Raw genomic sequence first — 25,140 nt, 5'->3', positions numbered from 1 at the left:
AGTGCCGGAGGAGGAGGAGGAGGAAGTGGTGGTGGTGGTGGTGACGGGGAGCGGACGCGGACCAGGTCGCCGCCAAAATGTGCCGAAGAGTCAGAAGCGGTGTCGGAGCCCGTGTCGGATGCGGTGGACGGGTGGGTTTCGATTTCGGCTTCGCCGTCTGACGACGAGGAGAAGCTGCGGGGTTGGGGTGGTGACATGGTGTTTTTGTGTTGGAGGCTGAAGATTGGTGGGAGGTGCGGGGTGGGCAGTGGGGGGTGGGAATGGTGCGCGGACAGAAAGGAGGGTGTTGGTGGCAGAATGAAAGGTCAAAGGAAGACGCGTTTTGGGCTCTTTACGCGGTTGGTGGTTGCTGGTGCTGTGCAGGGAAGAGCGGATTAGACCCGCTAGGAGTCGCCACAACAAATACTCGTAAAATCAGTTTCGATGGCTTCGAGTCCACCAGAACTACGGTATTCTCGACAATTGTCGGGCTGTTGTGCTTGAGCTGACTGCAAGAAGAACCCAGCGTACGAATATATGGCACCGTTCAGTCCGGTAACTTTTCTTGGCCGTAAGATCCAGTCCGAAACAACAGACGGGCCGGACGATAGTATCATACAGAGGTGCGGCCCGTAAGAAAGATCACAGTCCACCGTATAGTACAGATCGAACGGATCGATCATGCCCAACCTCGTCTTTACACACAACCCACTTGAGCTCACAAGCGTCCCTACTGTACTTCCCTACTTATCCTACCCTCACGCACACACCATTACTGGTCAGAAGAATGAATCGGTACTCAAAAACTAGAAACAAAGATATATCAAATGTTTTACACAGAATTCCTCCTTAAGCCCCGCTCCCTCCATCCCCCTCCCCTTCTCCATTCGCCGTTTCCTCCCTAACAATTGTCTATGTAAAAAAAAACCGGAAAAAAGAAAAACAAGTTCATATCATGTTTCGTCCGTTTGCAAATCTATAATAGGACCACCACCGAGATATGGGCTTGAGATTTAGGCCTTGAAGCCGTCGCGCATGCTGGCGGAGCTGGCGCTCTGCGTGAGCGGGAGCGAGGTGGTCTTGACGGTCTGCTGCTTGACCTTGGCCATCGCGTAGACGATACCAGAGACGAAGCCCAATCCGATAGCCTGGATACGTTAGAGGAGGTAATATAAGCCGGCAAGACGGAAAGAGCTTACCGAGACGGAAGGAAGAGTGACGGGCGCGTCAAAGAATATCAATCCACTAAGGGCGATGGGCAGCTTGTTGAGCGCACCAACCATGGAGTAGGTAGTCGACGACGTGATACGGACACACCACGCAGAGGTGTAGGAGATGAACACCGAGGAAAGACCCGAGAAGAGGATGGCGATCATGAGGTTAGAGCGCAGCGCCGGGGGGAAGTTCCTGTCGATGTTGGCCTGCGACCAGTCCTCGAGGAAGAGCGAGCACAAGATGATAACCGGAATGGAGAGCAAGTTGTTGTAGAACATGGCTATGAAGAGTCAGCATCTGGGAATGGAGGACACGCGGTATGGGGAATGGCATACTGTCAAAGTCCTTGAAGCCGGTCAACTTGATCCTCTTGCGCATGCCCAAGACATAGGCGGCGGACGACAGGCAGTTGACCAACATCCAGATGTAACCGGCGTTGAGGGTGCTCAGAGCGGTGGCAGTCTCGGTGGAGCTGTGGCCGTAAGAGCTGACGGCAGCACTGACATCGGCCCAGGCAGCGATGATGGAAGACAAGACCATCAATCCGAAAGAGAAGAGGGTCATGCGCGACACCGAGCCGCCGAACCAGAGGACCTCACCGTAGGCGATGAGGATGATTGTCAAGTTCTTGAAGATGGTGTAGACGGGGACCGACAAGAACTGGATGGCCTTGGAGCCGGTGTAGATCATGGAAATCAGGAGCAGCGAGATGGGGAACCATTTGCGCGCCTCGTCCATCTTGAAATCCCGGTACGAGATCATTCCCATCGACTTTCCGGTCTGGATGGCGACAACACAGATGATGTTCTACGTACGATTAGCACGCGTTTTTTTCACCGGAGGTATACCGCGCCTCACCTGGATAGCCAACAACATGAAGTTCAGGTTGAAATCGATGCCGGACAAGACATATTTGTTCGTCAGGGTCATGAGAATACTGGCAACGCAGTAACTCATGATGGCCACGGAAGGCCCAGCCGGGGGTGACGGCGCCTGTGTTGTCGACCCTCGCACCGGAGAGTATGGTCGCTTGTCATCGCCGATTTCGACGCGGTAGTCCTCCTGTTTCTCCTTCTCGGCCATCTTGAGCGGTGATTTGTGGTGGGCGGTTGTGATTGGGATTAGATTGGGGTCAGCGTGAATTTAAGCAAGCAGGAAAGCTTGTCGTTGATGTGTGTGGAGAGATGGTGGTGGTGAGAAGAAGGTAAGGTTCGATGGGAAGGTTTGAATTTTGATTGTTGCGTAGACCAGTTAAGTGCTACAGGGTGTGGCGGTGATTCCGAGATGCGAGAATGAGCCCCAAAAACGAATGACAGAGCGCTGCTATCGAGATGCAGAACAAGGGAGGGTGATGGTACTGCGATGGGTGAGGAGGATTGGAAACTCGAAGATATAAAAAAGACGAGAGGTCGCTGAAGAGGTGGGAGGGCAGGAGGGTTGGCACTCGGTGTAGGGGGGGCGAGATAGATAGGAGACGGGAGATAAAAGGCAAAATACTATGTGCATGAGTAATCTTGGGTACGTCCAGCAACGGGAACAGACGTTACAACTGCAGTATCGGCATCCGAAAAAGATGGGGAAGACGACATCTTGATTGTGAGAGATAAAAAGGGGCTGAAATTGAATGTAGCAAATCAAGTGGATGGAAATATCTAGCAGCCTGCAGCAAATGAGGATGCGCATTCTCCATTCCCCTTCCTCTTCTTCTTGGTCTTCTTCTGGACATCTCGAGTTCGTCTCCCCAGAAGAACATAAATACACTACACACGCACCATCCCTAGCTTCAGTAAGCTGCATGAAGAAAATGAATTCGCCCACGAAAGCCGCAACAGCTCCTTGCTGCTGCCTCTCTTTCCGTTCTCTATGTATTCACGGCCGTAGACGTTAGCGTTGCCTGTCCACGGCTTGATGTTATTTCCAAGCGCGCGGAGTAAAGTGGAAGATGTGCGAGTACGTACGCTGATCAGCGTCGATTCATCATCACAGCTGTCCACCAGAACGGAAGCACGGGGCGGCCGGACTCTCAAGGGAAGCGGGCACGCCGCCGCGTACATAGCGCAGGACTCGCGGCAGGAGGCAGATCCGACCGAGAAGGGAAGAACACAAACAAGCATTTGCTACTTTCTCTCGGCAGGAGATGCCTGTTGCAAAATTTGAAACGCATGCAGGTGGAGGTTGCGAAACAAATCATCCGAAATGCGATAAATTAGGGGCGTGGCGGTACACCGAGCATCGCGCGGCTTGTGATGATGGCGGTGCAACCAAGATCGATGGGAAAGATTAGATTAGATACAGTCACATCTGCCCCACCATTACTCAATGCTTCCCCCACCAAAAACGCGAACTTCAGATTCTATCGGACACCAAAGTCGGAATGGACGGCGTCAAAACACCTTTTGTCGCTATCGGCGGCAATCGACACCCCTCGGCAGCCGATTGGTCGGCAAACGGAACTCTAGCTTTCGGTGGTGGAAGTTGTATTGCTCTGTGGAATCCTGACGTTGGTTGCTCCTCCTCCCCCGCCCTCGTCGCCAGCCACCTCTCTCTCTTTCTCACAGCTCAAAGTTAACGTGTAGGTGATGTAGGATCCATCGTTGTGTGGCATCTCCGCAACACTCAAGGGCCACACCGACAAGGTCAACGTCGTCCGTTTCCTCCCCGGTCGGACCGCCGATGACGAGATCATTCTTTCTGGATCCAACGACAAGACCGTGCGTGTCTGGCGTCGTTCGGGCACGCGCTTCACGCTGGTGTCTACCGTCGAGGGCGTTCATTCGGGCTCGATAAGCGATATTGCCACATGTGCGCAATATCCAACGGTGTTTGCGTCGGCTTCTGCGGATGGCACGGTTGCGGTCTTTTCGTTGGACATTTCATCTGACAAGACCGCGGTCAACCACGTCCAGTCGCTTCCTACAAAGCCCAAGTTTTATCCGTTGGCTATTGCGCTCGCCGGCCTCCCTACTTCGGACGGCGCTCTGATACTGGCCGTTGCCGGCTCGACGACTACCATCTCCGTTTATGTCTGTCCGTCTCTAGGTTCACAGTTTACGCACCAGGCCACTCTGTCCGGTCACGAAAACTGGGTTCGTGCTTTGAGCTTCACCCATGAAGATCCCGACTCGAAGGACTCAGATCTTATGCTCGCGTCCTCCTCTCAAGATAGGTACATCCGACTCTGGCGAATCCATCCCGGCGAGGAACTTCCCCCAGCTGTCGCCGACAGCGAGAGCAAGACCTATGGAATGAGCACTCGTCTCTCGAACAAGGCGCATATGCTGCGTGTGGATGCGTCGTTGGGAATCTGGTCCCTCACTTTCGAGGCGCTGCTTATGGGTCATGAAGACTGGGTGTACACCGCGGCCTGGAACCCCAATGCCAAATCGCGGCAGGACCTTCAACTGCTCTCTTGTTCCGCGGATAACTCGGTTTCCGTGTGGGCGCCCGAAGAGTCCTCTGGTATCTGGATACCCGTCCACCGTTTCGGTGAGATCTCGGACCTCAAGGGTGCCTCTACAGCCACAGGCTCGGCCGGTGGATTGTGGACTTGTCTTTGGAGCCCAGATGGAACAGCTGTTGCGGCGCTGACCAAGAACGGCTCCTGGAGGATCTGGCGATACGATGCTGCAGCTGACCGGTGGAACCCCGCGGTGGGTGTTTCAGGCCACACCAGGGCCGCAATGGCCATATCCTGGGCGCCGGATGGAAGCTACCTTTTCTCCACATCCCTCGACCAAACCACACGCCTATTCTCGCAGTGGACAGCGAATGGCACCAACAGCTGGCACGAGTTCTCGCGGCCGCAGATCCACGGCTACGACATCAACTGCATCACATCAGTAGGCTCCAACCGCTTCGTCTCCGGCGCCGAAGAAAAGCTTCTCCGCGTCTTCGACGAGCCGAAAGCCATCGCTAGCATCCTCGAAACGCACTGCGGCGTCGCCTCACCGCAGAACAAAGACCTCCTCCCGAATGCCGCCAGCCTCCCCGTACTCGGCCTCTCCAACAAGCCCATCGACGAGGCCACACCGGCACCCATGTACGATGGCCACGTCCCAGCGGAAGACCTCGAAGACGACGAACCCAAAGTCATCGAACACACTCTGCCCACCGACACTCCACCTCTCGAGAACGACCTCGCACGGCACACTCTCTGGCCTGAGGTAGAAAAACTCTACGGGCACGGCTACGAAATTTCCGCACTCGCGTCCACCCCGACATCCAGCCTCATCGCAACCGCATGCAAGGCGTCCACAGCGCAACACGCCGTGATACGTCTCTACGACGGCGCCAACAGCTGGCGCGAGGTGAAGCCGCCATTGGAATCCCACGCGCTGACAGTCACAAACATCTCCTTCTCCCCTTGCGGCTCGCAGATCCTCAGTGTTGGCCGCGACCGCGCCTGGAGCGTCTTCACCCGCAACCCAGACACGCAACAATGGGCGCTCACGGAGCGAAGGGACAAAGCACACACGCGCATCATCTACGACTGTGCCTGGCTGCCCGATGGCTCCGCGTTCATTACCGTTAGTAGAGACAAGTCCCTCAAGGTCTGGGCGCAGACGGATGGAAAGTGGGAGTGTAAGGCGACGTGTAAATTTCACCTTCCCATCACTGCCGTCGATGTGCTCCCCGAGGTTATGGGCCGTGAGTGTTGGACTGCAATCGGATTCGACGATGGCGCTATCACGGTGCTGGCCTTGAGAAAGGACGAGTGGCAGACTGTGGACTCGACGCATGCGCTTGATCCTGGGTATGTCTACTTTTGCCCCAGATGATAGAGATGGCGGGCAGCTGACGATGATGGTAGAACTACACCCGATAAGGCGATCACGAAGATTCAGTGGAGGCCGGGTGGAGAAGGAAGGGAGAGAGAGATGGCGGTTGCGAGTGAGGATGGCAGTGTTAGGGTGTATGGGTTTAGGTTGGAAGTCCCGACTTTGGACGTGATAGACCCTGCCACCAGCTCATGACTCGCCTGCCCCTCAATAAGTGAGTATATACCTACTTACATACTCAGTTAACTACCGGTACATGTACATATGCTATCTGATAAAAACAAGAGCTCAATATCAAAAACGGGGTTGAACACCGTTACGCCGCCTGATGCCATGATGAATGAAGAAAAGAACCATGCAATCCTCCTCCATCTAAACCTCAATATCATACTCCACCTTCGTCATGTCCGAGTAACTAGCCGCCTCACTCTTCACCCCCCCTCGCGGTCCTCGCTCCTCCAGATCCTCCTCCAACCACTTTAGTACCACTTGCAGCAGCGTCAACCCCGCTCTCTGCACTCCCATCGCCTTCGCCTCCTGCTCCATCACCCCCTCTGTCTCGCCATAATATTTAACCCTGCCACCTGTGACCCTCACCAGATGCGTTGCCCACTCCCCCGCCGTCTCGAGTATATGAGTGGCATAAACAACGGTGCACGCCCTCTCCTCGGTCTCCTGTTTCAAAAACCTTAGAAACCTATTCCTGGCTAGGACATCTAGATCGACGGTGACCTCATCGAGCAAGAGAATACTCCACGGGCGTAGTAGCCCCATAGCGAGCTGTACCCTGCGGCGCTCCCCGTCCGAGACGGCATGCATGCGCCAGTTAACGTCGATATCGAGGATGCGGACGAGCTGGTCGCGGCGCGCGGGGTAGAACGGGCCGCCGACGGAGGCCAAAAGCTCGTGCACGGGAATGTCGTTGCGGACAATCGGATTCAATACCCATTCCATCCCTAGGTACGTCACACCTTCCAGCCCGTGCAGGAACGGGTCCACTCCCCCGATCAGGATCGTTGACGTCGGCGCGAGTCGCTTGCCCGAGAGAAGGCGGAGAAGAGTTGTCTTGCCGGCTCCGTTGGCTACACGCTGTTGGCACTTGAGGTGAAGGAGGGGGGAGGGAAAAGGTACCTCCGATCAACAGTGTTCGTGACCCCGGAGGTAGGTCGAGGCTCACTTGGCTCAGCGCTTTGGATCCATCGGGGAAGTTGTAGTTCAGGCCCGAGACTTTGATTGATGGGGCTTCGGGGTTCATCGTCGCGGCGGTGGTATATAGGACGGCGGTGCGGTTGGTGTGGCAGTGTGGTAGTGCAGTAGGTGTGTACGGTGGTGGGGTGAGAGGGAGTATATAACAACTGCATACAAGGTGTATAAAACTGCCACTAACGAGTTACCAAGTCACGTGATAGGTCTTGTGCGAGACAAGTAGAGTAGAACTGGGTTATAGCGTCGATGTGTGGTACCGGTATATAATGTAGATCTTTCCGATCACCAACTTAATCCGCCGATTCAGCTACAACTTGGTGTGTTAAAGCCCTCGACGCCCGACCCGATGCGAACCGATGCCTTGGGATTAGAAAAATCCTGGAGGATGAAGTTAACTTATTTTCGGAGGAGTAGTGTGCACCCGGGCATCGTTCCAACTATTGATCTGGTATTTATTATTTTTACGAGTCGACCAGAGTAATGATCGCACTATGGAAGGTCTTCAGCCCTCATTCGGAGCTGCCACTAAAAGCCTATAGCTATTCTAAAATGCTGCATCCAGTCTGCAATTCTGAAGCCAAGTTGTGAGACTTGGAACATTGACACTGGTCTAGAGAAGGCCGTTGCGTTGTTGACGTACGGAGATTATGAATTATTTTGAATGAGTATTGGGAATCAATAGGTACTCAAGTCTCTGACTACAACTTTCCAGCACCTCTGCAGCTTCCTAGTAGTTCTCCAGTGCTCTTGATATTACAAGGTGCGAGTGGTACCACGTGAGAGAACCCCGTTGAAGTGCGCGAGTGCTATTGAGTGAAAAGGACTCGAAGGTGAATGAACAGCACCAAGAAGCTTAGAATCACGAAAGAGGAGCAATAGAAGAACGGATAGAGATGAAAACGTATCCGTAACCAGCGTCTACTGTAATTGATAATTACGGGTGTTCAGTTGGCGAAATCTTACGGACCGCTCGAGGGCAACATCGCCAGCAGGCGGTGCTCGTTCAAGGTGAGAATGAGATTCACCGGCCATTCACTCCGCGGGATGTGTCAGAACATGGCGAGGATCGAGTGACTGCGTTACTTCACTATGGCTCGGTAACGAATGCCATAGGTATCACAACACAACCAGCCAGTCACTATTACTTCGCTATTCCACGAGAACGCGGAGAACTCTAGTAAGGCTTGGAAGAAACAAGATAAGATGGTGTACAATAGTTGTCATGACCGAGACCGGCCCGAATATGATGATACATGACTCTAAAACCAACCAAATAAAGAACCCCCTCCGTTTCCCCCCTCCCTCCCCCACTCCTCGAAACAGCACGTCCAACCCCAGCAGCCAGCCACTCTAATCCCAGTTTCCAGCGGCACACACCTCGTCACTGATCTCGACATACATCTTCGCGATGCCCTCGTCCGTGCAGGTCTTAGGAACACACTCCGCCATAGAGGCCAGGAACCCCGGATCGCTGCAGATGCACACGGGGCCCTTCGAGATGTCACAGCCGGTCTCCTCGACCGCCGGGGCGAAGCACTTGAGCACGCTTGTGGCTCGTTAGTTGGCTGTAGCGAAGGGGGGAGGGGGATGGCTTACCAGGGGGGGATCTCGGGCGTGCCCGGGGGGAACAGCCCCGGGAGGTCGGGGGTCGCAGAGGCGGCGGCGGAGGTGGACACCGGGGTGGCGGCGCTGGATGATGCGTGTCCCTCGTGGGGAAGCGCCGTGACGGCGACGGCAGCGAAGAGCGCGGTGAGGATGGATGTGAAGAGCATTGTGAGTGAGTGAGTGAGTGAGTAATCGAGAAGGAGTGAGTGATTGTTGAGTGATTGAGCGAGAAGGAGTGAGAAGGAGTGAATGAGTGGCTTGAATGAAAAGTGAGAAAAATACAGAGGAGGGCGGTGTGTTTATACCTCCAAGCCTGTGGTGTACTCTCCGTCCGTTGTTTATCTGGCACTGGCCCTCGAGCCGCTAACTACTAGGTACGTCGTTTATCTGACATCGCCTCGGCTTCGGCCTCGGATTGTCGACACGTTTCGGCATGTCTCATTCGGCCCGGGCAGTGGTGGTGGGCGGGGGTCAGGAGAAAGCATCCGATACGCAATATGTACCGGGTAGAGTGGGTGATGTGATGGCCTCGGCCCTGTTTCCGCTATACACGGGATCCACGGTAGGGGCGTTGGAGATTGACGATGCCGGCACCGCTAAGGCCCATGCAGGTCACGGTATATCACCACGGAATTGCTTTCCTTGGAAGCTTTTGATTACGTGGAGATCCTCCGAGCGAGCGACAGTACACAATATCGCCAGCTCATATCGTACCGGATTAAGTGTCTCGCTAGTAATGAGTTTCATTTGATCGCCGGCAACGTCCACGTCCGCTGTGGAGATCCCCACGGTGCGATCGTCGGGAATTTGGTACCCGCGACAGTGAATTACCGGCCGCAAAGCAGCGCATAAAACCCGCCCCATTCCCCATCGTTTTCAATCTTCATCCAGCAACTCACATTCACTCTCACCTTCATTCACTCTCACCTTCACATTCACTCTCACCTTCACTTCTAAACAGCCTCTTTTCCAAGAACCACTAACCATCATCATGCTTCCCCAATTCATCATCGTTGCCCTCGCCGCCACCATGGCCGCTGCACAGACCTCTTCCGTCGGGGCTCCCGCCGGGGCTCCCTCTGGCATCCCTCAAATCCCGCAATGGTATGGACCACTCCTCCTGGTCCTCCTCGTCCTCCTCCTCGCCCTCACCCCTCTCCGATGAACCACTGACATTTCCCGCCACGCCACAGTCTGAAGGACTGCTTCCTCCCGGCTATCAAGGAGACCAACTGCACCATGGCCGAAGGCCCCAGCTGTCTGTGCAATGACGAAGTGTTCACTGCGTCGATGAAGGAGTGTGTGCCCACCAGCTGCAAGGTTAGATCTCCTCTCTTCACCTCTCTTCACCGCGGCGATTGTGAGTGCTGACTAGTGTTTGAAGGACTCGCCCGACGTCGTCAAGAAGGCTGAGGAAATGGCGATCAAGGGTTGTGCCAAGTTCACTACTGCCCCTTCTGTGGCCGCCAGGGCCGTTACGGAAACCGCTTCCGCCGGGACTCCTACCGGGGCTCCCTCCGGGGCTCCCTCCGGAGCTCCCTCCGGCATTCCTCATATCCCGCAATGGCATGGACCACTCCTCCTCCTCCCTTGCCAATAACCTACTAACACACCACGCCCGCCACAGCCTGAAGGACTGCTTCCTCCCGGCGATCAAGGAGACCAACTGCACCATGGCCGAAGGCCCCAGCTGTCTGTGCAATGACGAGGAGTTCAAGGCGGCGATGAAGGAGTGTGTGCCCACCAGCTGCAAGGTTAGATATCCTCTCCTCCCCTCTCCTTTCCTCACTGCGCTGATTGTGAGTGCTGACTGGCGGCGTTTAAAGGACGAGCCCGAGGTCGCCAAGACTGCGGAGGAAATGGCCATCAAGGGATGTGCCAAGTACACTGCTGTCCCTTCTGCGGACGCCAAGGCTTCTATGTGGTAAAGGGTGGTAGATTTAGAGGTGGAAAAAGCTAGAGGTGGAAAAAGCTACAGAGAGAAAGGATGGCTGCTGGTTGGTCATTCGCTGAGTTGATGGATTGGTAGATGGTGGATGGATCGGGATTCAAGATGTATTTGCTCTACATGTCAATCAAACCAATTTCCGAGCCGATTGCACTTTAAGAAATACCGTGAAAAAGCACTATCGCTCGAACATAGGTGGTGATAACCAGCGGAGGGGAAGGCGAGTCGAGTAGCCGATCTATGCCATTGCTATGCTCTCCGCTTGAGGTGCCGCCCGAAGTTGGCCGCCACCTAAGGTTCGCCGCCGTGCTCGTCGACACTCCGTCGCGGCCGTCGAGACTCGGTCTCGACAGTCCACCGCAAAACCTTCGTGCCGACGTCTCCGGGCGACTAAAGTTTGACACGTTCCCCCCCTCGCCGACCTCTCCCAAGGTCACCGCCAGATATACTTCAGTGGCAGTGGCGGCGTGGGAGAGTCGAGGCCGATGGATTGTGGATACGGAATTTTCATCGTTGGCCGGAAAGCTGCGCATAAAACCCACTCCGCTCCCCATCGTTTTCATTCTTCATCCAGCAACTCACATTCACATTCTCTCTCACCTTTACATTTACCTCCCAACAGCCTCTTTTCCAAGAACCACCAACCATCACCATGCTCCCCCAATTCATCATCGTCGCCCTCGCCGCCACCCTGACCACTGCGTACTTAGGGATGCATGGTCAACGTGAATCGATACAGAGAAGATTGGCATCGCCCCAGCACTCTACCATGGCCGCTGCTTCCTCCGGGATGTATGATAAAATTAAAGCGGTACATATAAAATTAGTATGGGCCCGGAACTCTGCTGCGGATGCTGCGCAACCCATTTTCACCAGGGCTTCCAACGAAATTTTCTTTGACTTGCCTCCTATGGTGCCATGGTACGTACCACTCCTCCCCTTCCTCCTCACCCCTCTCCGATGATCCCACTGACATTCAACGCCACGCTACAGCCTGATGCACTGCTTCGAATCGGAGCTAAGGGAGACCAACTGCGCCCTGACGGAAGGCTCCAACTGTGATCAGTGCAAGGGAGAGAAGTTCGCTGCGGCGATGAAGGAGTGTTTGCCCACCAGCTGCAAGGTTAACTCTCCCCCCTCTCCTATTTTCTCCTCCCCTCTCCTCTCCTCGCAGTGGCGATTGTGAGTGCTAACTATTGTTTGAAGTCCGCTCTCGACTTCTCCAAGGCCGACGTGGAAACGAAGATCAAGGTGTGTCCTATGGACGCGAATCTCCTTTCTGCGGCCTTCAAGGCTGCTGCGTAGTAGAGGGCGGTAGATTCAGGTGAACATAGCCAGGGAGGAAAGGTTGCTGCTGGTTAGTCACTCGCCGAGTTGATGAATAGTGGTAGTGGATAATTCAGGATTCGAGATTTATTTATTCTACGTGTCGATCGAACCGATTTCCGAGCTGATTGAGCCTGAAGACGTTATGTACCTATCATACCGTGAGAAAAAATATTATGGCTCGAACACAAGTGGAGATAGGTAAACAGCGGAGAGGAAGATCGCATGCAATGGCGACAAAAAGCGCCAAACCCCCCATGGCGAATGCAAGACAACACTTCTGGTCAGTCCTTGACACAAGGCGGAGTGCTTGGGGCATGTTTGGATACGCTCAGTTTTAGCGAAGACTATCAGTTTTTTCGAGAAACTGAGCAAACAAAACTGTAACCCTGTTTGGATGGCATAAAAATTGAGAAAAAAAAACTGGAGGTCAGTTTCTTCACCACCACTCAGTACCGCATCTTAACTTCAACCATGGACTCCCCTTTCCGACAAGCGTGGCTACAAATTACAATGTGTCTACTATTAAAGTTCTGTTGAAGCCTAACTGTTATTCAGACTTAACTATGGCTGAGTATAGTATACTGAGAACTGCCAAATACTCTATTCACCTCAAGGTTTTCCGGAAACTGAAACTAAACAGAAGGTATCCGGTGTCCCGGCAGGAACTGAATTTGGCTCTAAAACTGCAACTGAAAAGTGAGCGTATGCAAAGTTCTAAACGGTCCCTCAGTCACATCTCAGCCTTTGATATGGACCGACGGGCACAGTCACGGACCGCTTCATGCTTCCTACCTACTCTTGTTTGTCCATCAGGATGTGATCGCCAGAGCAATAACCGACGTTAATAATCCCCACAATAGTTGCCTTGCCATCCAGGACTTTACGGAAGGCCTACTGTGATCGTCAAAGCCAATCAGGTGTTGTGAAGTACATACCTTCAACGCCATTCTCGGAGAGCGTGAATGATGCATACACGCCGTGATTCAGACCCAATAAATTCGTTCCACTTCTCTACTCGAGTAGATGGCACTCCTCCACCGCAACCTGATGGTCCTCAGATTGACCAGGCTCCTCCATTCCTCGTCGCTTCATTCCAATTTCCAATTTCCAAGTTTCTCCAAACCCCCACCACCCACCGCACCGGGATTTTATTTTCCAGCAATGATATTCGGCAATCTCGATCAAACCGCAGATCTCCCCGTACTCTACTCAACCTTAAGACGAGCCGAGTGGCGAGTATCCAATCTACTATAATTGCTACGATCTCCGTCTCCGCCGACATGGTTCCCCATAGAACCCCGTAAACCGGGACGGACCCTAGCCGAGACATGAAGAAACACTCAACCCCGGTTCCGGGGATCGAGTAACTGTCGGGTTTGTGCACAGGGCGGGGATCGACTAACTATCGGCCTGTGCAGAGGGTGGCGGACATGAAACATGAAACGTGAAACGTCCCCGGGCCCCGGGCCCCTCGCCGACCTCGCCCGAGGTCACCGCTGGATACTCTAAACGTCAATGGCAGCGGCGGCGGCGGCGGCGGCGTGGGGCGAGTCTGAGAGTCCACGGCCAAGGCCGGTGAATTGTGGATACCTACCTACGGAATTTGAAGCGCTGGTCGGCCGGAAAGGAGGCTTTTGATTATGTGGGGATCCTCCAAGCGAACGAGCGAAAGTAGCGAAACAATATCGCCAGTGAGCGAGAGTACCGGATTAATTGTCTCGCTAGTAATGGGTTTCGTTTGATCGCCGGCGCCGGGAATGTTCATGGCCGCTGTGGAGATCCGAACGGCGAGATGGATGTGGATTTGGTACCGTCAGTGGCTCGAGAGTGAATCGGCGACTAGAGAGCAGCATATAACCTGCTCTGCTCCCCATCGTTTTCATTCTTCATCCAACAACTCACATTCACTCTCAGCTTCACATTCACATTCACTCTCAGCTTCACATTCACTCTCACTCTCACCTTCACATTCACTTCAATCACCTTCTTTTCTAAGAACCACCAACCGCCACCATGCTCCCCCAATTCATCATCGTCGCCCTTGCCGCCACCATGGCCGCTGCGCAAACCTCTTCCGCCGGGGCTCCCACCGGTGTTCCCTCCGGCATTCCTATGATCCCGCAATGGTACGGACCACTCCTCCCCTCCCTCTCCAATAACCCACTAACACCCCACGCCACACTACAGCCTGAAGGACTGCTTCCTCCCGGCCATCAAGGAGACGAACTGCACCATGGCCGAGGGCCCCGCCTGTCTATGCAATGACGAGGTGTTCACTGGGGCAATGAAGGAGTGTGTGCCCACCAGCTGCAAGGTACGCCCTTTCTTCCCTCCTCTCCTCCCCCTCCACTCCTCCCCTCATTGCAGCGACTAACAGGCGTCTAAAGGACTCCCCCGACGTCGTCAAGAAAACCGAAGAAATGGCGCTCAAGGGCTGCGCCAAGTTCACTTCTGCCCCTTCTGCAGTCCCTTCTGTAGTCGCCAGGGCTGCCTCCACCGAGGCTCCCGCTCCCACCGGGATTCCCACCGGGGCTCCCAGCGGTGCTCCCAGTGGTGCTCCCAGTGGTGCTCCGGGGGGCATGCCTCACATCCCGCAGTGGTACGCCCCACCCTCCCTCCAATGATGATGATGATGATGGTGATGATGATTGACTAACACGCCATAGCCTGAAAGATTGCTTCCTCCCTGCGATCAAGGAGACGAACTGCACCATGGCCGAGGGCCCCGCGTGTCTGTGCAATGACGATGAGTTCACCGCCGCGATGAAGGAGTGTGTGTCTACTAGTTGCAAGGTTGGTTCTTCCCTCTTCCCCTGGCAGTAGTGGTTGTGAGTGCTGACTGGCGTTTGAACTTAAAGGATGAGCCAGAGGTCGCTAAGACCGCCGAGGAAATGGCCATTAAGGGGTGTGCGAAGTTCACTGCTGTCCCGTCGGCGGGCGCGAAGGCTGCTTGGTAAATGGTGGTGGGTTGACAGAGGAACGGATCGGAGCGGACGGATCGGATTGTACGCAACGGACGGGGGGAATGGGGGGAGGTGAAGATGGCTGCTGGACGGTCACTGCTGATGGCGGTGGCGGGGCGGGAGGACGGGAGGACGGGGGTGGATGGGTTGGACGAGATCAGATGTATTTACTCTACATACACACATACACGCCAATCAAGAAGTGTTCAAGTCCATAATTGAGTCCGAGTCCTGGCTTCGTGTTATGTTCCAAGTCTCTTGGTCTGGCTGAATAGCCCCTGGGAGGACATACACACTCTATAGTTTTCCTCGGTCATTTTCGATCGCAATTTGAGAGTTTCGGATGAATGAGACTCGGAGCGCCCATCGAGAAAAAAAAAGGCTTGGGATATTCCCACCGTGTTTCAAATTCCGCGCTCCAAAGCTGTGCCATTGTGTGTTGTCACGATTCTATCGCCAAGAATGCATCTAGTGATGTCGAGTGATCACGATGACTTAATTGTTGGTATGTTTTTTTATTATTAGTATTGAATGGGGATTTGAGAGTCCTGTTCCAACACCTCCACGCTCTCCTTCCCCGTTGCTTCTTCTGTCTTGCTAGGCCCCTTCTCATCGACTTCCACAATCTCCTTCCCCATAACTTCTTCTGTCTTGCTCTCCTTCTCCTCGGCTTCCTTGCTCTCCTTCTCTTCAGCTTCCTTGATCTCCTTCTCCCTCTCTTCCGCTTCCTTAGCCTCCCTCCTCCTCCTCCTCAAAAACTCATCAACCTCCTTCTTCTTCTGCACGCTCGCGACCCTCTTCTTATGTTTCGAGCTCTTCATGTGCGTTTCCCACTCGGGCTCGTTAGTGCTGATGACGTTACAAATCTCGCACGTGCGCTGCATCCACAGATCTGGTCGCTGGGAGATATCAAAGTTCCTCTTGGGGGCCAGATTCTCTCTTGCCAGGGGCGAGAGGCTCAGTGGGTCTGGGAGTGGGTTATCGGCGAGGAAATCTGCACGCATTACATTAGTGCCGGTGCCATCCTCGGTGCGGGGAATGCTGGTGGACTCACCCCTCGTGATCCCGACGGCGGGCATAATCACGACCTCGCCGTACCTCTCGGCATCCGACGAGTCGAGGAGGAACATAACCCCCTTTCCGCCAGCCGCCTTGAGCGCATTGACAAACTTAATCCTGATCCATCTAACCTGCGAGCGCGCATACTGCCTGGTAGCAGTTTTCATCTCGTCTATCGCATTGGTGCGCGCCCTTTCCGCATCATCGTCGTCCTCCTGCTGCGGCGCCACGCCGCTCTCGCTCCCGCTTTTGCTCTTGCTCTGCCGCAGCTCCAGGTACGGCAGAAACTCTTTAAACCCAATGCTCTGCCAGATCCCCGTGTTGAGGTCGACGCTGCGCGACCCCCCGAGAGAGTCGTACTGCGCGCCCATCGCCTCGATCTCCGCCCACATCCCCGCGCGCAGCATGTTGTCCACCCGCCCGTCCAGCCGCGCCCGCAGCACGTCCGTCGACGCGTGCACCCAGAAGATCAGGTTGTTGTAGCCCGACGACCGGGCGGGCTCGGTGGAGGTGGAGGTGGAGGTGGGGTTTTTGCTGGCGCGCTGCGCGGCGTACACCGAGCTCGCGGTCGTGCGGCACCCGCTCGAGTAGTAGATCTCGAGTGATCGCCGGATCTTGCGCCGGTCGTTCGGGTGCCACCGCGAGGCCATCAGCGGGTCCACGGCGCGCAGGGCGGCGTAGAGTTCTGGCGTGGGCGCGTCACTGGTCCGCCCGCCCGTCAGCAACGCAGGATGGAGGAGCCATGGGAACCTACAGGATGGGAAACTTCTCCGCCAGCCCCTCCACCACATCGGGCAGCTGAAACTCATCGCCCTCTTTCCGTTCCTCGACATCATGCGGAAACAGCAGCGACTGGACGTAATAGTGTGATCCGCCGACGAGGATAGGGAGCCGGCCACGGGCGCGGATGTCGTCGATGATTTTTGCGGCTTCGCGCACGAACCTCCCGACCTGCCAGACTTCGCGCGTATCGAGGAAGCCCAGGAGGTAGTGCGGCACGCCCTTGCGCTCCGCGGAGGTGACCTTGTTGGTGATGATCGGTAGCCCCCGGTACAGCTGCATCGCGTCCGCGTTGATCACTTCGCCGTTGAGCGCGAGCGCGAGCTCGACGGCTAGCTGGTGGGGTGCTGTGAGCTGGGTGGGAGCCCGGAGAGGGGAGCGTGGGAGGTGCTACGTACCTGCGATTTACCGGTACCTGTCGCCCCGATTACGGAGATCAAGGGTGCGCGCGAGGGCATCGTGGCGGTGGCGGCGGTGGCGGCGACGGGGCGGGCGAAGAGGCGGCGCAGAAAGTTCATGTGCTACCTGAGAGACACGAAACATTTTTGGTGCAGGTGGGGGCGGGCCCTGGATGGTGGGGCACGGGTTGAGCCGCTGACGTGCCATTTCGGCACGTGAGGACCTGGGCCCTGGCCAGTGATTAGCCCACACTGGCTATCTAGGCCTTTTTTGGCTGCGGAAAAGGCAATTGACATCCGCCCACCAAAAAATCTTAACCTCAACCCTCCGTGGAGTAGTTCCAAGGGCCTGCGGCTTAGAAGCGCGCGTCTTGCGCTTACGACCAGACGCAGTGAATAGAAACACTGAGAGTACTAGTACTCTCATCAGGTCCATTCCAAGAACACAGAAGCCGTGCAAAGAACAGAATGGGAGAGACCAGGAGAACGGCAGAGTCAACCTGAGAATCAATGAGACTTGGTGACCGAGATTCTAAGCATATCTACACACGAATCCTCACGGATTGTTTGTTTAATCGCCGCCCACAAACAACCCTCCTTCAATCAACCACTAAAATCGACTTCCCACCGCTTGGCCCGTGTTGCGGCTGCAGCGCAGCATTACCGCCAATCAAGCCATGCTTTGCTATCCTTCCTCACTGGCATCATTATCATAGGCCGTCTGTTCCGAGTCCACGCGGTCCCCATGAAAAGCAAAACGGCTGCCGCAGTTTGCGATATCTTATTAGGTATTATATTGTTTTGAACCCGCAGTCCCAGGGCCAGTGGTCACAGTTATCAGCCACAGCTGGGGTTCCTACGGTATCGATAACTATCCCGACGGCGAATCTCCAAACGCGCAGGCTCGATAAGAGCTGTCCAATCCGCCCGCCTGCCGACGGCGTTGGGTGGGTGGGTGGGTGGCCGCAGCTAAGCACGACTTATGTAAGTAACCATCTCGCACCCCACTCCCATCTACAATACATAACAAATCATCGCCGTCGCCGAGCAGCCCCCAACTAGCGCGATCACCGATCACCAGTGATGATTCGGGAAGCACTCCCGTCCTCACCCGCAGAGCTCTTCGCCTTCTATTCCCAGCCCACACCCCATCTCGCACGCTACGCTGTCAATCGTCACCCACTCTCTGGCGATGAGCGACCGTGCGACCGTGCCCCCACCCGCATGTAACATGTAAGGCGATCATCGAGCCTGGCAAACGGACGGTCGGTCGGTCGATGTGCGCAGCTGGGTAGGTGGATAGGTGGGTATCGATATCTTGCAGTGCAGGGCAGGCCGAGGCCCTAGAGGCTGGCTGGCTAGAGCGCGGGTTCAAAAAAAGCACCGGATAAACCCTCCCCCTCCCCCCCCTTGAGCTCGCGGGGCGGGGCTGGGCGACCCCTCGATACTCTACATACTCTACATACCGTCTCCCACCTCCCCTCTTCCCCCTCATTCTTCTTCTCGGACGAGGCTGTCGGATGGGCTTCCCCATGTCCTTGTCCTGCTTCTTCCGTATGTATGTAAAATACGCAGTCACCACTGGATCGAGCACTCGCTCCCCACTCTGCCACTTTGGTCGGGGAAAAAAGCACATACACACGGCCAGCATCTCCATCGAGCAACGCAAACAGATTCCTACGCACGGCGTAATGGGTGGGTGGTGGGGGTGAGATGGGGCGGGGGGGACGTAACCGCCTCCGAGCCAACCACAGCGCGCACAGATTTTCTTTTCTGCTCAGCATGCTCTGCAGTAAAGCTGCGGGATAGAGTTTGGCGTTTGCGGGGTACATCTCTGTCGGTGGGTGGTGGTGCAAGACTCAAGTGAGCCGCGTCACTTCACAGGCTGGAGATTGAACGGAACTGCACTGGACACAACTGGACTGCCCATTGTAACTGGGGCTGATCGTCGCTGCAAGATCTCGTGCATGTGCAAAAGGAAAGATGACGCTATGTATCTATTGTGGTTCGAGAGAGAGATCCGCCAAGTTTTGTTCCGTTTCGTTTCGTTTGTCGCGGGGAGGGGAGGAGGGCGCGGGGCGGCGGCGAGAGGGCGAGAGGGCGAGAGGGCGAGAGTGGGAGTCGGGGGACCCCACCGGAACCCTAACCTCCCCGGGTGCAACCGGTGGGCACTGGGTGCGGGTAGAGTACTGGCTAGTGGAGTAAGGTGGCACAAGCTCCGCATCCCGCATTCCGAATCCCGCCTTGTCGCGTCGTCCCGTCTCCACTCACCACCACGGCCGTGCGACGCGACATCTCCACCACCACCGCAATCTCACGACGCGACGACCACGACGGCAGAACCCGCAGCCATGGCCTCTATCCCGCGCCCGCGCACGCCTATCGACGAGACGCTCTGGCGCGACAGCAGCTTCTGCCGGGTGCACGGGGTAACGCAGCACATGGGTATGCCCCTCCATCTTCGCCGTCCTCTTACGCTCCTAACACCGCACCTCTGTACACAGTGATGCACTACTTCTACCTCTCGCCCTTCTTCGACAACACCAGCAGCAACGGGCAGCTAACTATGCAGCTGACGCACAACCCAGCTGCAGCCGCCCGCATCAACTCACAGGCCGACTTCGACAAGGCGATGAAGAGCATGCGGGGCGTCGAGTACGTGATCGCGGCCGGCAACGAGGCCTCGGGCGTCTGGGTCATCCGCAAGCAGCTGAGGAAGGCGCCGAGAGAGGTCGTCCTCGCCGGTCAGAAACAGAAGGTGGAGGATGTTAGCATCCTCGCGGATTATTACATCGTCGGGGAAAATATTTATCAGGCACCGACTGTGGGCGCGGTGCTGGCGAATCGCATGGTATGTTGAGCTGCCCTACCCTGCCCTCCACCTCCCCCCTCCTCCGGATGCTGATGGGTGCTGATGCGGAATAGTTAACCATCACGAACGACCTACGCAACACTCTCAAGCTGGCGATGTCGTCGACATCACTCTCATCCACTCCGCCGCCGCCGCCGCTAGCCGCTACGGACCCGCCTCCATCCTCGCAGCAGCCCCCTCCGTCCTCACAGTCACAGGCGCGCTCCCAATCCGCCGCGCCCAGCACCTCCGCCACCACCACCACCACCACCAGCAGCACAAGCAGCAGCACAAGCACCCAGCGCGACGCAAAACTGCTCTACAACGCGCTCAGCCTATCAGTGCGGCACCACGGCGAGTTCATGGACGACCACGCGCCGCTGCTGGGGGATCCTGGGAGTTTGCTGCAGCCTGGTGCGGCGATTGGTGGTGGTGGCAGTGGCGGCGGCGGCGGTGGGGCTGGAGGAGCTGCTGCTTCAGCGGCAATAAAACGCGGCGGTACGCCTGTGCCCCCTGCGCCTGCGGCAAAGGGCGGGCTTCTTGGGCAGGTCAAGAAATGATGGCAGTGCAGTAACCTGCGGCCTACATAACCCTTCATTGTTTCTTGTTTTTTGTTTCTTTGCTTTGCTACGGAGTTAAGGGTTATTCTTGTTCTTGTTCTTGAATGCAGATCAAACGAACGCATCTCAAAACACTGAGGCGAACAGAGCATCCGGTGAATTGCAAGATATAAAAAACGTGCAACTATAGAGTATATTTACAGAAAAAAAGTCTGTGGTGTCACGATATGCGTGTTTGGGGGAGGAAAAAGAAAAGGAAAAGGAAAAGGAAAAGAAAAGGAAACAAGGGGAAAAAAGGACACAGAAGGCAAACCCTGCCCCAGTGAAATCAAAAGAACTCCGAAAGATAGAAAACCCAACAATAATGAACAAGGCAAGTCAAGTCGCAATGCAAAGAAAGGCTCTCCCCCCCACCACCGTTTTTTTGGAGCGTGACAACCATCCATGCATCTGCATCCATGCGTCCCATTACGAAATCAAGCCCCGAGCTGCTCCTTGGGTATAAACGTAAACGCCGTCCCGACCAGTGCCATGATGGAGCAACTGACGATAATGAACCAAGAAATGACGCGTTCCTTCGTGCCCACCTCGGCACCAAAAATCTTGAGGTAGAACATCAGCGGCATGATCACGCAGATGGCAAAGCAGAGCGTGGAGCCCATGAATGCCATGATCCTGTCGAACGAGGGGCAGATGATCGCGATGATGACGAAGGTGGCGTTGGTGAAAACCCGGACCCCGATGCGTACTAGCCCCCGAGAGAAGCTGGACATTCCTACGGCGCTCTCGGGGACGCCGATTGCGCGGATGTCGGCACCGAGGACAAAGTCGAGGGTTGTGATGATTGGGCGTGCACTAGGACGCAGTCAGTAACAGTAACACCAATCTCATTCCAAACGGGTTGACATACTTCAAGGGAGTCTTGGTCAACGGGATGATGGCGATGAAGACAACCATTGCTACTTTTGCCGCCTCAGGATATCCAGCCAGTTCCAGAATGTTTGCGGTGATTTCGTCCTTGACCCCGTCTCCAAACATCAAAATGCCGACCACCATCATGGACGCATCCAAAAGGTAGGTGAACCAGTAAGTGTAGTTCACGGCACGGTTGTACTTGTGCGGATGTCTGTGTCACTACATAAGTCTGGGTGTTCCAATAAAGCGCGGGGATGATGTGGACCAACCGCATGTCCTTGTAGATGTTGGGAAACACGCCGTGACCGCCCCATGGCGACATCAACAGCCCAAAACTCAACGGCAGCGTGAGCCAACTCTGTGGGAACAGGTACGTAGGCGCAGGATCCAACAAACTTCCGGGAAAGTCGGATTTGATCAGACCGTTGATGAGCACAATGAGAAAGATGCTGCACGTGCTCAGGATCCCGAGGATCGAGGTGAAGCTCAAAATCCTCAGTGGAAGGAAGCTCGACGGCGTGAGGGCGAATCCAGCGATGATCTTCCAACCCAAAACGCTAATCGAAGGGATCAAGCTGTGCAACGAGTCGGCGAAGAGCACCACCAGTGCCACGCATGCCGCCATCAATTCCATGGAGAACATAATGGAGACGATGACCCGCGCTTTTTGTCCGTATGCGATGTATGCGATGTCGGAGTACGACACGAGCGCTTTATTCGGCGCTCTTTCGAGACAACGTGCCAGGAGTTTTGCTGTATGGTTTGTGGCCATGGCGCTGAGCCCCAAGAAGAGCATGCCCACGATCCTGAATGGCAGAGGGAAAACGTCAGCGTCGGAAGAAAAGGAAAAAACGCCGATCGCAACCGGGAGGAGTGGTTTCTTTACCATCCACTGTACTTCAGTCCAAGCGGTAGACTCAGCAATCCGATTCCTATCAAGACATTGACGCTGTTGAATACCGTCTGCGGCAAAGTGCTCTGGCCCACTATCACCTGTTGCACGAGGCCCTCCTGCGTTTCGACGGTCTTGACCAACAAGGGTTCGCGTTCCTTATCCGCAACCTCCGGCGCAAGCATCGCCTGTTGCTGCTCCACGAAAAGATCCTCGGCATGTCTGATGACACTGCTTGGAAGACCTTCGGCGGGCATCGAAGCCCTCGGAAGCGACGAGAAGGATCCATATGTGCCGAACGACGTTAGGTTGGGATGCAGATGCGTGTATTCGGCCGGGACCTGATCGGTTTCGTCGTCCTCCACTGCCTCGTCGGCCCTGCTGGCGTTATCGTCTTCCTCTTCGTCGCCGCCGTGCGATGACACCGAGACGTAGGACTGGCGCGAAGGTGTAATCTCGATGTACCCAGCGGCACGAGTCCACGAGCGTGCGAACGCATCGATGCTGTTGACTCCCCCCACATGGCGCAGTTGATCGAGACCGAGGGAGAGGGAAGATCTATATCACGGGCAATTGTATTGCTTCGTCGTTAGTTAAACTGCAATCTCAAACTGTTACGTAAAAGTTTGACGTTCGAGGTACGTAATAGTCTCCCCCACTAGAGGCGGGATAGTTCCGAGCAGGTGCCAGGGAGGACTTACCGGCGTTGTCGAAGGCTGCCTGACGACGGGGAAGGGATGTTCATGCCAGGGCTTTTTGCAGACGGCGAGATGTTGTGCAGCGTGTGCAAGCTGCCGAAATAGCTTGAGCTGTCATCCCGAGCCTTTGGGGTTTTCGAACCCGCCGAGCTGGTATCGTCGTAGGACATCGGTTTTTTTTGTCTTTCGCGGAGGACTATCAGCTATTGCGTGATATGTCGTCTTCGAAGAGGGCTGGGCCTAGACGGTGACTGTCTGACGAATGGTGCTTCAGGGAGGGCTGTTGCTGGTTTATAGTACGGGCCGGTCAAACAAACGAAAGAATGACGGGGAAACGGAGGCAGAGGAGTCAAGCAGACATCGGAAATCCGGAAAGAGCAGGGGCCGTTGGGAGTATGTAGGGTAGGGAGGACGGGAGAGTGAGGGGGAAGCAGGAGAATAGGAGTGGGGCAAAGGAGGATGAGGCGGACGTAGTTGCGTGGAATATCGGAGATCGGAGGAGGAGGAGTTGGAGGACGAGAACCAGGACGAGAGTGAGGAGGAGGATGACGGGAGGGGCGGGCGGGCACGACGAGAAGAAGCAAGCTGTCTGGCTGCCTGGTTGCCTGCTTGTCTGGGCTGCGCTGAACGTCCAACTACCTAGCCCTCGACGGTCGACAGGGCCAGCAGGGGCGTGGATGGGGGTGGGGGGCGGGATGCCCGGCGGAGTGTTCGAGCGCGAGCTCAATTCTGACCGCCGTTGAAGCGGGCGAAATCAAACGAGGCTTCTGATTCGGAGGAGCTGCAGCCAGAATATCTCGAAAGGTAATACCGGCACGACTACTGGAGAACTGAGTTGAAGCATCAAGTCGCTGGCCGCGAGAGCACCTGTCAGTCAGATAAATGATAAATGGCGGAGGAGAGCCAAGGGGGGCGAATTTTTCCTGTTCTCCGGACGTCGAAAAGCCGTCGTACAATCTCGTTATACTACGGCATCATAATCGTCGTCGTCGCCTGTTTCTCACTCTCATTTCCCATGACATCAGCCGCGTCCATCGTTTAGGTACACGAATTGTCGCTTCGGCAGATAGTCGATTAACCCACCCCCCCTCCCTCTCCGAAACCCACTTCCACCCGATAACCACCACCAATCCTCCATTTTACCGGTATCAGATCAATCCTGAAGGAAAAAGGCTATGTACTCTAGGTACATGCCACCCACGCCCATCCCCTCAAGTGCCAAAAGCTGCAGACGATGCCCCCGAGATAGATAGAGCCCGTGGGTGTTCATGACAAACAGAAGGAATTCCATACGTCAACGGCTTGCTAACAGGAACCGTAGATACTTACGCCGTGTTCACATACCTACCCTACCTACCCGCCAGCTACGGACAGATTTCGTATATACCGTATCCTGCACTTGGTGCCCTGGAATCGACCTTGTGGCCCACCCCCCAAGGAAACCGAACCCATCAATCACGAGGCGTTTTCCCATCCGCATCGCATAGACCCGCATTGCAGCAGCAAGCTCTAGGGTATGCAGGTAAGGTATTGCCTGCAGGATCGATTTGCGCACCAGTTGTGCTTCCCAGTGTCCGACCGACCGTCTGCTTACTCGCGTTCAAAGCTGCCGGCTCGGTGCTGTGGCCCATCCCCCCCAATTGGATGTATGTACGTGAAACACCCGAAATCTCTTCACCGCCGTCCACCTGATGTGAAAATTTTAATTCTCCGTCTCTCTTTGTGTCTCCCTCCGGAAGTTCTCACTTTCGCGAGGAACGGGTGGCGGGTGAAGAATACTAGTACTGGTCAGCAAGGTGACGGTCGCGGCGGTTATCTGCGGTTGTGAAAATTCTCCCCGCATCCACCAACCGTTACGGTCGAACCCAACGAAGGAGGGAAAGCCGCAAAGAAGAAAAAAATCGATTGGCAGTCAGCGACTCGGTAGTTGACCCGAATCCAGAAAAGCGGGGAGCGCCACCGGA

The 25,140-nt window shown here is 55.4% G+C and overlaps 9 protein-coding genes across 9 annotated transcripts; 5 read left to right on the top strand and 4 right to left on the bottom strand.

The window, feature by feature from the left end:
* Window positions 1-912: 912 nt before the first annotated feature.
* BZA05DRAFT_253091 (uncharacterized protein) lies at window positions 913-2,397 on the bottom strand. The gene is made up of 4 exons (XM_051480042.1): window positions 2,053-2,397; window positions 1,530-2,001; window positions 1,179-1,474; window positions 913-1,127 (listed from the first exon to the last, which is right to left on the bottom strand). The coding sequence occupies exons 1-4, from the start codon at window positions 2,275-2,277 to the stop codon at window positions 993-995; spliced, it is 1,128 nt and encodes a 375-aa protein (XP_051341344.1). The 5' UTR covers window positions 2,278-2,397; the 3' UTR covers window positions 913-992.
* A 1,397-nt stretch (window positions 2,398-3,794) lies between these two features.
* Window positions 3,795-6,167, top strand: BZA05DRAFT_334478 (WD40-repeat-containing domain protein; the record flags this gene model as incomplete). Its single annotated transcript, XM_051480731.1, has 2 exons — window positions 3,795-5,947; window positions 6,005-6,167. Coding segments are annotated over 2 exons (2,316 nt in total), but the record flags the coding sequence as incomplete, so codon positions are not given.
* A 177-nt stretch (window positions 6,168-6,344) lies between these two features.
* On the bottom strand, window positions 6,345-7,227 carry BZA05DRAFT_334427 (P-loop containing nucleoside triphosphate hydrolase protein; the record flags this gene model as incomplete). The annotated part of the gene is made up of 2 exons (XM_051480727.1): window positions 6,345-7,054; window positions 7,104-7,227. 2 exons carry the CDS (start codon window positions 7,225-7,227, stop codon window positions 6,345-6,347), a joined length of 834 nt encoding a protein of 277 aa, XP_051341342.1.
* Window positions 7,228-9,774: 2,547 nt separating this feature from the next.
* BZA05DRAFT_443539 (uncharacterized protein) lies at window positions 9,775-10,711 on the top strand (the record flags this gene model as incomplete). Its single annotated transcript, XM_051486850.1, has 5 exons — window positions 9,775-9,887; window positions 9,977-10,103; window positions 10,168-10,223; window positions 10,411-10,537; window positions 10,610-10,711. The coding sequence occupies 5 exons, from the start codon at window positions 9,775-9,777 to the stop codon at window positions 10,709-10,711; spliced, it is 525 nt and encodes a 174-aa protein (XP_051341341.1).
* A 672-nt stretch (window positions 10,712-11,383) lies between these two features.
* BZA05DRAFT_417387 (uncharacterized protein) lies at window positions 11,384-12,036 on the top strand (the record flags this gene model as incomplete). Its single annotated transcript, XM_051485458.1, has 4 exons — window positions 11,384-11,450; window positions 11,559-11,652; window positions 11,725-11,854; window positions 11,938-12,036. The coding sequence occupies 4 exons, from the start codon at window positions 11,384-11,386 to the stop codon at window positions 12,034-12,036; spliced, it is 390 nt and encodes a 129-aa protein (XP_051341340.1).
* Window positions 12,037-13,907: 1,871 nt separating this feature from the next.
* Window positions 13,908-15,074, top strand: BZA05DRAFT_472686 (uncharacterized protein). The gene is made up of 6 exons (XM_051488026.1): window positions 13,908-13,986; window positions 14,011-14,186; window positions 14,248-14,374; window positions 14,448-14,659; window positions 14,727-14,853; window positions 14,919-15,074. Exons 2-6 carry the CDS (start codon window positions 14,074-14,076, stop codon window positions 15,015-15,017), a joined length of 678 nt encoding a protein of 225 aa, XP_051341339.1. The 5' UTR covers window positions 13,908-13,986; window positions 14,011-14,073; the 3' UTR covers window positions 15,018-15,074.
* A 470-nt stretch (window positions 15,075-15,544) lies between these two features.
* On the bottom strand, window positions 15,545-17,320 carry BZA05DRAFT_334818 (IPP transferase-domain-containing protein; the record flags this gene model as incomplete). Its single annotated transcript, XM_051480742.1, has 4 exons — window positions 15,545-16,017; window positions 16,078-16,784; window positions 16,837-17,198; window positions 17,261-17,320. 4 exons carry the CDS (start codon window positions 17,318-17,320, stop codon window positions 15,545-15,547), a joined length of 1,602 nt encoding a protein of 533 aa, XP_051341338.1.
* Window positions 17,321-19,306: 1,986 nt separating this feature from the next.
* Window positions 19,307-20,804, top strand: BZA05DRAFT_435089 (MED6 mediator sub complex component-domain-containing protein). The gene is made up of 3 exons (XM_051486353.1): window positions 19,307-19,705; window positions 19,765-20,111; window positions 20,186-20,804. The coding sequence occupies exons 1-3, from the start codon at window positions 19,612-19,614 to the stop codon at window positions 20,669-20,671; spliced, it is 927 nt and encodes a 308-aa protein (XP_051341337.1). The 5' UTR covers window positions 19,307-19,611; the 3' UTR covers window positions 20,672-20,804.
* Window positions 20,805-20,870: 66 nt separating this feature from the next.
* BZA05DRAFT_392885 (transmembrane amino acid transporter protein-domain-containing protein) lies at window positions 20,871-23,740 on the bottom strand. Its single transcript, XM_051483165.1, has 5 exons — window positions 23,180-23,740; window positions 22,473-23,036; window positions 21,856-22,392; window positions 21,582-21,797; window positions 20,871-21,526 (listed from the first exon to the last, which is right to left on the bottom strand). Exons 1-5 carry the CDS (start codon window positions 23,344-23,346, stop codon window positions 21,148-21,150), a joined length of 1,863 nt encoding a protein of 620 aa, XP_051341336.1. The 5' UTR covers window positions 23,347-23,740; the 3' UTR covers window positions 20,871-21,147.
* Window positions 23,741-25,140: the final 1,400 nt, after the last annotated feature.

The sequence above is a fragment of the Tricharina praecox genome, assembly GCF_024521635.1.
Source record: "Tricharina praecox strain CBS 144465 chromosome Unknown BZA05scaffold_7, whole genome shotgun sequence".
Lineage (NCBI taxonomy): Eukaryota > Fungi > Ascomycota > Pezizomycetes > Pezizales > Pyronemataceae > Tricharina > Tricharina praecox.
The sequence above is the reverse complement of the archived record's forward strand: the minus strand, read 5'-3'. Positions and strand labels throughout refer to the sequence as shown.

What these genes read in the sequence shown, in the direction of transcription:
- BZA05DRAFT_472686 (XM_051488026.1), top strand. Translation starts at nt 14,074, where the DNA reads ATGCTCCCCCAATTCATCATCGTCGCCCTTGCCGCCACCATGGCCGCT. An exon ending in ATTCCTATGATCCCGCAATG is followed by an intron (nt 14,187 to 14,247) that starts GTACGGACCACT and finishes GCCACACTACAG; the next exon opens with CCTGAAGGACTGCTTCCTCC. An exon ending in GTGTGCCCACCAGCTGCAAG is followed by an intron (nt 14,375 to 14,447) that starts GTACGCCCTTTC and finishes AGGCGTCTAAAG; the next exon opens with GACTCCCCCGACGTCGTCAA.
- BZA05DRAFT_435089 (XM_051486353.1), top strand. Translation starts at nt 19,612, where the DNA reads ATGGCCTCTATCCCGCGCCCGCGCACGCCTATCGACGAGACGCTCTGG. An exon ending in CGGGGTAACGCAGCACATGG is followed by an intron (nt 19,706 to 19,764) that starts GTATGCCCCTCC and finishes CTCTGTACACAG; the next exon opens with TGATGCACTACTTCTACCTC. An exon ending in CGGTGCTGGCGAATCGCATG is followed by an intron (nt 20,112 to 20,185) that starts GTATGTTGAGCT and finishes GATGCGGAATAG; the next exon opens with TTAACCATCACGAACGACCT.
- BZA05DRAFT_392885 (XM_051483165.1), bottom strand. Translation starts at nt 23,346, where the DNA reads ATGTCCTACGACGATACCAGCTCGGCGGGTTCGAAAACCCCAAAGGCT. An exon ending in AACATCTACAAGGACATGCG is followed by an intron (nt 21,798 to 21,855) that starts GTTGGTCCACAT and finishes GTAGTGACACAG; the next exon opens with ACATCCGCACAAGTACAACC. An exon ending in TTGACCAAGACTCCCTTGAA is followed by an intron (nt 21,527 to 21,581) that starts GTATGTCAACCC and finishes ACTGCGTCCTAG; the next exon opens with TGCACGCCCAATCATCACAA.
- BZA05DRAFT_253091 (XM_051480042.1), bottom strand. Translation starts at nt 2,277, where the DNA reads ATGGCCGAGAAGGAGAAACAGGAGGACTACCGCGTCGAAATCGGCGAT. An exon ending in TCATGTTGTTGGCTATCCAG is followed by an intron (nt 2,002 to 2,052) that starts GTGAGGCGCGGT and finishes AATCGTACGTAG; the next exon opens with AACATCATCTGTGTTGTCGC. An exon ending in CGGCTTCAAGGACTTTGACA is followed by an intron (nt 1,475 to 1,529) that starts GTATGCCATTCC and finishes GACTCTTCATAG; the next exon opens with CCATGTTCTACAACAACTTG.